Source organism: Sinocyclocheilus rhinocerous, unplaced genomic scaffold, assembly GCF_001515625.1.
Source record: "Sinocyclocheilus rhinocerous isolate Xijiao unplaced genomic scaffold, SAMN03320098_v1.1 scaffold1595, whole genome shotgun sequence".
NCBI classification, from domain to species: domain Eukaryota; kingdom Metazoa; phylum Chordata; class Actinopteri; order Cypriniformes; family Cyprinidae; genus Sinocyclocheilus; species Sinocyclocheilus rhinocerous.
The window spans coordinates 537318-546903 of NW_015655715.1; the positions used below are offsets into that span (position 1 = coordinate 537318).

The window sequence follows — 9586 nt, forward strand, 5'->3', positions numbered from 1 at the left end:
CAATCACAGTGCACTGGGTCAGCTGGCCAATCAGAGCAGACTGCGCTTGTCAAAGGAGGGGGCTTTGTTAAAAACTACGTGTTTGAGAGAAGCGGGGCATAGAGGAACTACAATAATGTACAGTATTTGAAAAATAATGTGTTTTTTGAACATTAAAGCATGTCAACATATTCTGTTACAGCAAATGCACAAAATAATGATCTTTAAAATAGCATCATATGACCCCTTTAACATTGAACTGATTTCAGCTTGCACATGAAAAATGACCTTCACACCACTATTAAAATGACCATGGGGTACAATCACCAATCACTTTTATGTACTTTTATGGCACTTTTTTTCTAATTATTCATACAATTTATTAATGTAATGTAATGTATATATAATACACACACATACACATGTATGTATGTATATTAATTCCTTCTATACAGTTTGTGAAGTCTCTCTTATGGGAATGGGGAAAAAATAGCACGTTTTTTTTTAATGTTGATTCTTTTTCTTTGTCTTTCAAGATGATCGTCCTACAGTCTCTCCTTAAGTATCAGCCAAGGGTGCATGTGATTGAAATAAACAAGGGTGGAAATGAAGATACAAGTGATCCTGATAGAGTACAGACATTTACCTTTCCTGAAACACAATTTAGAGCCGTCACAGCTTACCAGAATACCGATGTAAGAACTAGTCTATCGCTGCATTCATTTACATTACAAAAAAATGCAATATGAACTTATTTAATGAATATGTTTCTTTACCTCCTCAGATAATTCAATTAAAAATTTATCACAATCCATTTGCTAAAGGATTTCGGGATAATTATGATAAGTAAGTGCATTTCCATGCAAATTAATGCATTGATAATTATTTCACTTACAGGATTTCAGATCTGAATTTTAATTTGGACTTGACTGCAGAAATTAACATGATGTATTTTAAATTTACTTTAAATAAAATGAATTTAATAACGATAATAATTTGATTTAAAAAAATTATTTGTGGTAGCACTTTATATTAAAATATCCATGTTGCACATATTGCAAATTAAAATGAATTACAAATGCAATGGGTCTCGGTCACTAATAATTGCATGTATTATTTTATATTTATTTTTTATATTTATTATTTAAATTTTAGTAAACCCAGAATATGTGCTTTTTGCATACGTGTGGTTTCACTTGTTCCTAAATGTTTTCAAAAATTTGTACTAAAATTTAGTACGAAAGTTTTAGTACAAAACGTTTGTGCGCAGATTTCACGCAGAAATCTGTACACACGCATGCTTAGTGAACAGTAACATGGACATTCTAATGTAAAGAGTGATTTAATTTCCTCCTGGTTTATTTCTCTATGTCTCCAGAAGTTACAGTGGCTCTGACACTGACCAATTGACCCCTACACCCAGTGACTCTCCACACTCTCAGTTGCTGCCCGGCTCACAGTACTTAATGACAAGCGCTTTATTTCAGGAACAGTTTGTCAACAGTTACACAACGCCCTGCTTTCCAACTCTGACCCCTGACCCTGGCACTACTGACCGAACACTCAAGTTTACTAAGAGCCTTGTGACCTCAAACCAAACCCAAGAGAGCAGCACGGCGTCCGGGCAGCGCTGGTTTGTGTCTTCCGCCGCTGCTCCATCATACGAAACTGATATTAACACAGCAGCTCTGCTCTCTTACACCACAGCGGGGGTCAAAGGACTGCCTTTCACTGGTTGCACTAGTAACAGTTTGGATTACTACACCAGTGCCACTGGATGGGATTCACGGGGTTCGCAAGAGAACAGCAGTAAAACCATCTCAAATCTTCCTGGTTGGGTTCTAGATGCGAATCTTGAAAGATCAACACAATCTAATTACATGCCTGAGGATGGAGATATATGTTGGAAATAGACCCATCAGCTCTTGGAGTTTCTGAGGAGCTGGAAGGTAAAGATGCCACAGATTTGACATGGTCCAAAACCCAATCTTCCATTAAATCGGTCAGTTCCAGTGATTTAAGGATTTTGGGAGAGGCTCAACTGAAAAATCCTTCTATCAATTCAGTTTCAGATGTTCAGACTGCAAAAGACACGCAGGTGTCACAGAACAGGGCCAAAAATGAGATTATAGAATCTGACTTTTTTCATTTGGACGCTCAAACGTAAACCTGCCTGGGCTGAGTGTGCAATTAAAATGTTATTAATATAGAAATAACATTATTATGAAGTTTTATGTATACATCATTTATTTATTTTAATGTTACACGGCACCATTGAAGATGAATGAGAACATCTCCAACTGTCTAAACTTGATGTATTTGATGGCTTATATGGCTATATTCTTTTTTTATTATATTATTATTATTATTTGTGGTGATGGTAATATGAAAAAAAGAAAATAATTATTAAGACCAACATCTGTATTTGATACAACAAACAGCCTAAATATAATCAATCTAGATAAATTATTATTAGCCTAAAATCATGTTTAATATGAAAATGTGTTGATTGTGATCTATCAAAAGAGTATCTTGATTAAAAAATAAAAAATAAAATGTATTAGATGCTTATTGTGAAATATAGACTGTTAATTTGAGTTTATGACATATGACACAGACAACATAAAACTGTGAGATGTTGTGTATAAATAAATCCCCCACAAATCTTTGTAACTTAAATTACAGTTTAGATTCAGTTGCTGTATTATTTGAATGACAACGTTGCAAGTTGGTGTGATTGTATTGAAATACTTTGCAATACTGACACCTAGCGGCGAATGCAAGCTCGTACTATCGAAAGGTGTCAATGCAGGCAGTTCAACAGGTTTTGGAACCCCGGCCGGTTGTGTGTCCTTGACCTGGAGGAAATAATAGCTAGCAACAGGATTAAACACGGCCGCAGAGTCTATCACTAAATACCGCTACAAACTCTCTTAGTTACAGGGAAGGGATCAAGAAAAGAATGAAGCTCATTCAGCAGCTGTTGAATCCGAAATAACCAGAGACCACCTTCACACAGCAACTCTGCTGGCCAGAGCATATATAAGTATTTTCGACGCATATCTTAAATAAATACATAATAAAAAAGTACAAAATAAAATAAACAGAATATGATTTTCATAAGGGTAAATAAAGTATGTTGAGGGAACTATTTCTTTATTCCAGCACAAAAAGGTCTATTATATATACAGGTGCATCTCAATAAATTAGAATGTCGTGGAAAAGTTAATTTATTTCAGTAATTCAACTCAAATTGTGATTTTTTAATGCACACAAGGTGGCGCCAAAGGAACAGTTTGTTGTCTACTCAGTCCTTGAAATCCAGCAGTAAAGCACTATACTGTATGCCTTTGATAGGAGATGGGTTTATGTGAAAGTGGGTTTGTAGATAAAGCATATTATTTATCTTACATGTGAGGGGATAAGCATTCCTCCAGTTTGGATCAGGTAGAAATATCACTGAAAGCAGTGCATGTTCACGTTTTACATTTAGCCTACTTTAAGACGAGTAAATGTTAATCCCCCCCCCCCTTCCATGCTGGATGGATTTATATTGAAAGTCATTTTATAGGCACGCACCCTAGTATGCTATTGGACATTTCTACTGTTACTGACCAGGAACAATAGATTTGTTTTTGTGACAACATGCCCAATAGTAGTCGTGACTGTATTCTGATATCGAAATCTTAGTTTAGGGCACTTAATTCATATTTTATTTTTTAATATAGGCTATTTTTATTGTTTGGAACTAGTGGTTTAAAAAGCAACGTACATTGCAAGAGAAAATACACACGTTTTACTTAAAACAGTGAAATAGCCTATAGCCCATGCGACAACTAGCCTCCTATTTATTAACTATAAAAAGTTTATATAATATAATTTTTTTTTTAAGAAATCGACTTTTTGGTATAATCAAACAGACTGATTCAGGCTATTAAAACATTTTTTGACTAAATTAAATCCAGTTTATTTAAGCTAGATGTCAAACCTGAAGCGCGACATTTTGTTTTTTAAGTTCGGAATTTTTTTTTATAACTCAGCGCGCTCTATACACGATATTCTCACATTTCGTAAACCATATAGGGAGTGTGGACTTACTCCATGGATGATTTTGAGGACTTTGCAGAACACTTGAATACCCATGGTTTCTGTTAACTCACGTGCTGCCGGTCGCAGCTGCGTCACGCGAGCGCAAATGACGCGCTGAAGGAGCGCAAGCGAAGAAAGAGCGAAAAAACCCGACGGTTACTACATTGCTACCGAAACCGCATCAACATACATGACATTTTCTCTACGTTCCTAACAGTATTTTAGAGAAAATCCTCAACAGACGAACAAGACAGTATAAGCCAGCATATCAGGAATGGATGTGAAAGATCAAGGAGCGCAGATGGAGCCGCTGCTTCCTGCGGTAAGAACCTGTTTCATCTTTCATGTGGGGTCCGTCAGTGGAGGGGCAATGACATGATGCTGTTGTGTGTTGCGGAAAAAGGGTTTCGGTGGTTCGAGCCGCATTGGGTTGGAGCCCATTATGGCCATCATTCACTCACCCCCATTGGAAGACAGTGTGTTTTAATTATTCATTGCACCTTTAATACAGACTCATTTACTGCGAAAATGGCTTCACGTTACATGGATACGGCGTTTGTAGTATGACACGGTTCACACCTGCTTGCGTGGCTTATGCATTTAATTACACACGCATATGACGTACAGTATGGGCTTTAGATGCATGCATGTGCGGTGCGCTCAGCATTCTCATGAGTTGCATGAATAAAATATACCCAGCATTGCTGTTGAATTTGATGAGGCCTTCACGTGTGATGATTTCACCTGTTCACCTAGTTTACATTGATTGCCATGTATTTATGGGTTGGGGAGGCCATATAGCCTATAAAAATTGCTCAGTAGCTCACCTGGTACAGTATATTGCATTTGCGATGTGAAGTGCTTGCGAGTCCTGTGAAACATAAATCATGATTGAGCTTAAAGAAGCAAGCTATATGGTATGGTTGCTTCAACAAGTGTTTTTCTTTATTCCACATTTGCTTTGTTAACACTGTTGTTTAGGTTTACTGTATGTTAATTTCAAATGCAATAGAGCTTTAAACGTTTAGCGCCACTCCAGACCTGCCAGGATAACCACAACAACCAGTGTAATAAAACATTGCCAGATTTACATCTGTTTCAGATAAAACTGAACATAGTTTAGCACTATTCACTGGACATTACATTTTGAAATTAGCTCAATTTTATGCAAGATGTAACATAATAATTTTCCAGAAATGTTGCCACTGGCACCTTTTTCCAGTGAGCCTGGGTTGGATAGTTCACCCAAAAATAAAAATGCTGTCATCATTTACTGATATCATTCCAAACTTGTATGGCTTTCTTTTTTCTATAGAATATGAAAAAATAAGATATTTTTAATAAGATATTTTTTTTGTACAGTATTTTGTCCATACAGTGAAAGTCAGTGAGTTCCAGTTGTTTTGGACCTCATTGTCTTTTGATGAACGGACAAAACCAGCTAAAAATGTTTTTCAGAATATCTTCTTTTGTGCTCAGCAGAAGAAAGAATGCCATACGGTTGGGATTGGCATAGGGTCCAGAATTGGTTGACCATTCATTAGAACTTTAAGGGTCATGTGGTTTACATCCCAAACACCCGGATTAATCAAAGTATATTTCATGGCTTTCCCAGCCCGTGTTTCATTATCTCTTGGTTAAGTGACCCCAAAACAAGCAGCACTCTCTAGCCTCTTACTGTAATTGCTCTTCATCCATGTAAAAAAAAAAATAATAAAATTGATTGGATCAACGCAAAAAAGCAGCAGCCATCTTAACACGGGCTTTTAGAGCCAGGGTCTCTGCTCCTTCTGACAGTTTGGTGCTGGAGTTGAGAAGAGTCGGCCCACATCCTATTGATTCTGCCATCCATTCAGTCCTAAACAAAGACACACAATCTCACTCGGCTCCTCAGAAGATATTCACACACACTGTGTTTGTGGTTGCATTCCTGTCTAATCCTTACGTGCACATTTCAAAAGGTTTCCAGACATTGCTAAGAGGAGTGTACACTTACAAAATCCTTAAGTACAGTTTGTGCATATGCAGCAGCAAGGCTTTATCAGCCACTTCCACCATTTGAACACCCATATGAACTTTATCCATGTACTAAAAACATCAGAAAACCAGACTTTCAGTACAGCGTAGTGTAAGACAAAAAGCAGATGCTGACCTCGGAATTACACCAAGAGAGTATTTATTGTGTTGAAGAAAGTATTGGAAGTTTCCATTTAGGATAACTCAAATTCATGATCAAGTTGTCATGTTGTCAATCATTAGGAGCCATGCTTTTTATGATCTATAATGTAGCAGCATTTGATATGTTTCACAAATGTATTGTTCAATCTTTATTTCATACATAAAAATGGGCCAAAAGGGGACATTTACAATCAAGAAATCTTTTGTAACATTAAAAATGTCTTTGTCACTTTGATCTATTTAATGAACCCTTGAATAAAAGTATTCATTCAATTTTAAATATTTTTTTCTTCTTTCTTTCTTTTTCCCCCTGAGATTATATATGGCATAAAGGTTGAAAAACTAACAAGAAGTTGAAATTGTAAAAAAATGCTGCTCAAATATAACATTTAAAAAATAAGATTAAGATTGAATATGTTTTTTTGTGATCTTTTGGCTGAGCTGAGGGACAGATTGAACCTATCGTCACTGGCAGAGATCCAGCGGTCGGTTGAGTCCACTGGGCTGGTACATTTCACTGTAGCTCTCAATGTGAGCTGAACCGATGCCAGCGATCTGAGTCCCAGAGGGCCTTTTCTGACCATCATAAGTCACTGCCCGCTTAGCTGCAGCTGGTGCCCTGAATGCTGATGTGTGTGTGTGTGTGTGTGTGATAAAACAGGTCAAAGAAGAATGAATAATCTTTGTCTATCAGCCTTAACACAGAAATGAATACATATTTTTTTTATTCTTCATGTTAGTAAATTTGTACTGTTCCTTCATCTGATCTTCTGAATCATGTGTTCAGTCTTTAACTCTGTGGTTAATCTTTCAAGACCACATCAAATCAAAATGAGAGTTTTGTGGCTTTTAGTGCACGTCTGTTTGTGTTGAGACCATTTATATTTTAGTAAAACGTAAAAATGATCCTTCTGCGAATATACTCATGCAGTTGTTCTCTTTCGGGACCTAAAATATGGATGTGGTGCGGACAAAAAAAACAAAACAGGATATGATATTGTAGAGTGGACCGTCTTAACTGTGTGTCAAGGTCAATAAATCTCCTAAAATATAATTTGACATTTTACGTCAAGGCGAGGTTAGTTCAGATTGTAAGATGTCATTTGGTGCAACCAAAAACTTCATGGTATTTTATGAATTAATAATTTATGATATTTATTAAAAGTATATTTTATCTAGGAAAAAATATTGTTTTTAAAAAAAAATAATGATTAAGATGCACATCACATGCATAAACACATTTTTTCACATGATGGTTACACCACATGACATTTTTAGTGTCATTAAATGTCAACATTTCATGAAAACGGTACAAAAGAAATAAACATGCATACAAAGGTTACATTTCTAAGAACTTGACACATGTTTTATACTACCTTATTAAAAATTTACCTTTACCCAATTTGGATTTTCCAGTCAAAAATGACCGCCCTACAAAAAAATTGCTCATAAATTGATATGCTATATTATTATCAAATATTGAGTTCAATCTTTTTGTCAACTTATTTTTGTTCAATTAACATAGGTTTTGTATTTTTTTTTTTAACTGATTGGTTGTAGGCCTCATTGATAATGAGCTTATGCACCTCAGTTTTTGAGTGAACGTTGCTAAAATTAAATGTGGGGTTTTTTTCACTCCAAAACTGAGGTGCATAAACTCAAATCACAATTGTAAAGCACTGGGGAATTGTAAAGGTGGGGAAAAATCCCAATAAAGTACAAAAATGATTATAGTTGTCATCATACCCTGTGTGAGCAAAATCATAGGTTTAAGTCCAATGCAATAACATTTTCTCAGAGTCAAAATGACCGGAACACAATATTAGGGTTAAAGGTTTTTTTAAATGTTTCATATGCATATGCTTTAAAAAAAAAACATTGCATGTAGGTTGTAAAAGTCTGAGCTCTTTCTGACTGTAATTGATGTGTGTTGTGTAAATACTGATGGTGCGAGTGATTTTATTGCCTTTCTGCTCCTCTGCAGGTTCAGAGTCCTGCTAGTGATAACAGGGTGAGTCCTAGTTCTTCATTTCCTATGTTATGCTTTTCACAGCATGTGCACAATGCAGTGGAATTTGGATTTAATTACTGTTTTGTTTGCAAGAGTGAGCGAGTGTCTGGTTTTCATGCATCCAAATGATGCGATTCATTGTGACTGATTGGCAGTCAATTTTTAATGTCTCCATGTGAGACTGATGGCGCTTGATTGGATATTTGTAGACACTCAGTGAAGCTTGTCACTAACTTAATTCAAATCTCCATCCACAAGCTTTTGGTAACCAGGAGAGTTTAAGAGATATTGAGATATTTTAAGCACCAATCTTTGTTTAGTCTAGAGCAGCCGTGAGTCTAAAGAGAGAGAGATGGGGCAGCCTTTAGTATTTTGTCATATAGTGAGCTGGAGAGGAGCCATTGTGAGCAGACGGCGTGACCAAGGGAAGCATGCTGCTCTGGAGGACATAGAGCTCTGAGACCTGTGGGGAACCTCAGCCTGCTACATGTCTCTATAAGCAGAGATTTATAGGACTACATGCTCGATTCATCACTTTAATATCCAAACACACCCTGCTTAAAAGGCCACAGTGCTCGTGGGAATGTCATCATCCAAGAGCTGGTGCTCAAATGATGCACCTGAGAGGTTTTGCTGGAAATGTTGATTCACGTGAACTTGTAAGCAAAAATGGCATTAATGTGCAAATGTGATGAGTAGATATGTGTTGATCATGATTAGTATAGTGAACTAAAACAGGGCTCGCAAAATTTCAAAATCCCTGGTAGCCCTTCGGGCAGGTACTCTTCAGATTTTGGTAGCCCGAAAATTAATTTAACTAGCCCAAATAAAAAAGGCCTTTTTTAAAAAAATATAGAAAATCAGATAGGAATTCCTAAATGTCAATCAAAAATATTTTCAATACACAAATATCAACAAATATGAAGGAAGGAATTTTATTTCACTATTTACAGGGTATCTGCAGAATTTGTAAAAATAAATTTAAAGCAATCTATGACCCATTTTAAGAGCTGCACAAATAAAATGAACACAGTATGAATGGGGTTGGACAATGTCTGCGGTAACATACAGTACTGAGCTATAAAATTACATGATTTACAGTTCAGATACAGGTTTTCACAAAAACAAAAATCTTATACAACAGCATTTCAGTCTTTAGACCATTTTTATGAAAAGGGATAAATCAAGCATATCAATTATTGTCAATTTAAAACGTATAAAATCATGAGTTGATATTTGCATTGATCTGACCATAAACAGCAAGAAAGGCTTATTGGAAATGCAAATTCATTCTCTGCCACGAGGTGGCGCTTTAGGAGCGCTGAAATA

The 9586-nt window shown here is 36.1% G+C and overlaps 1 protein-coding gene and 1 pseudogene across 1 annotated transcript in view; both read left to right on the forward strand.

The window, feature by feature from the left end:
- LOC107718902 (T-box brain protein 1-like) overlaps positions 1-2295 on the forward strand; it is a 4278-nt pseudogene extending 1983 nt beyond the window's left edge.
- Positions 2296-4153: 1858 nt separating this feature from the next.
- Positions 4154-9586, forward strand: part of LOC107718903 (sodium-driven chloride bicarbonate exchanger-like) — a 49566-nt gene continuing 44133 nt past the window's right edge. Inside the window, exons 1-2 of the mRNA XM_016526157.1 lie at positions 4154-4390; positions 8231-8257. Coding sequence (XP_016381643.1) covers positions 4343-4390; positions 8231-8257 — 75 coding nt within the window. The 5' untranslated portion in view covers positions 4154-4342. The remainder of the gene's footprint in view (positions 4391-8230; positions 8258-9586) is intronic.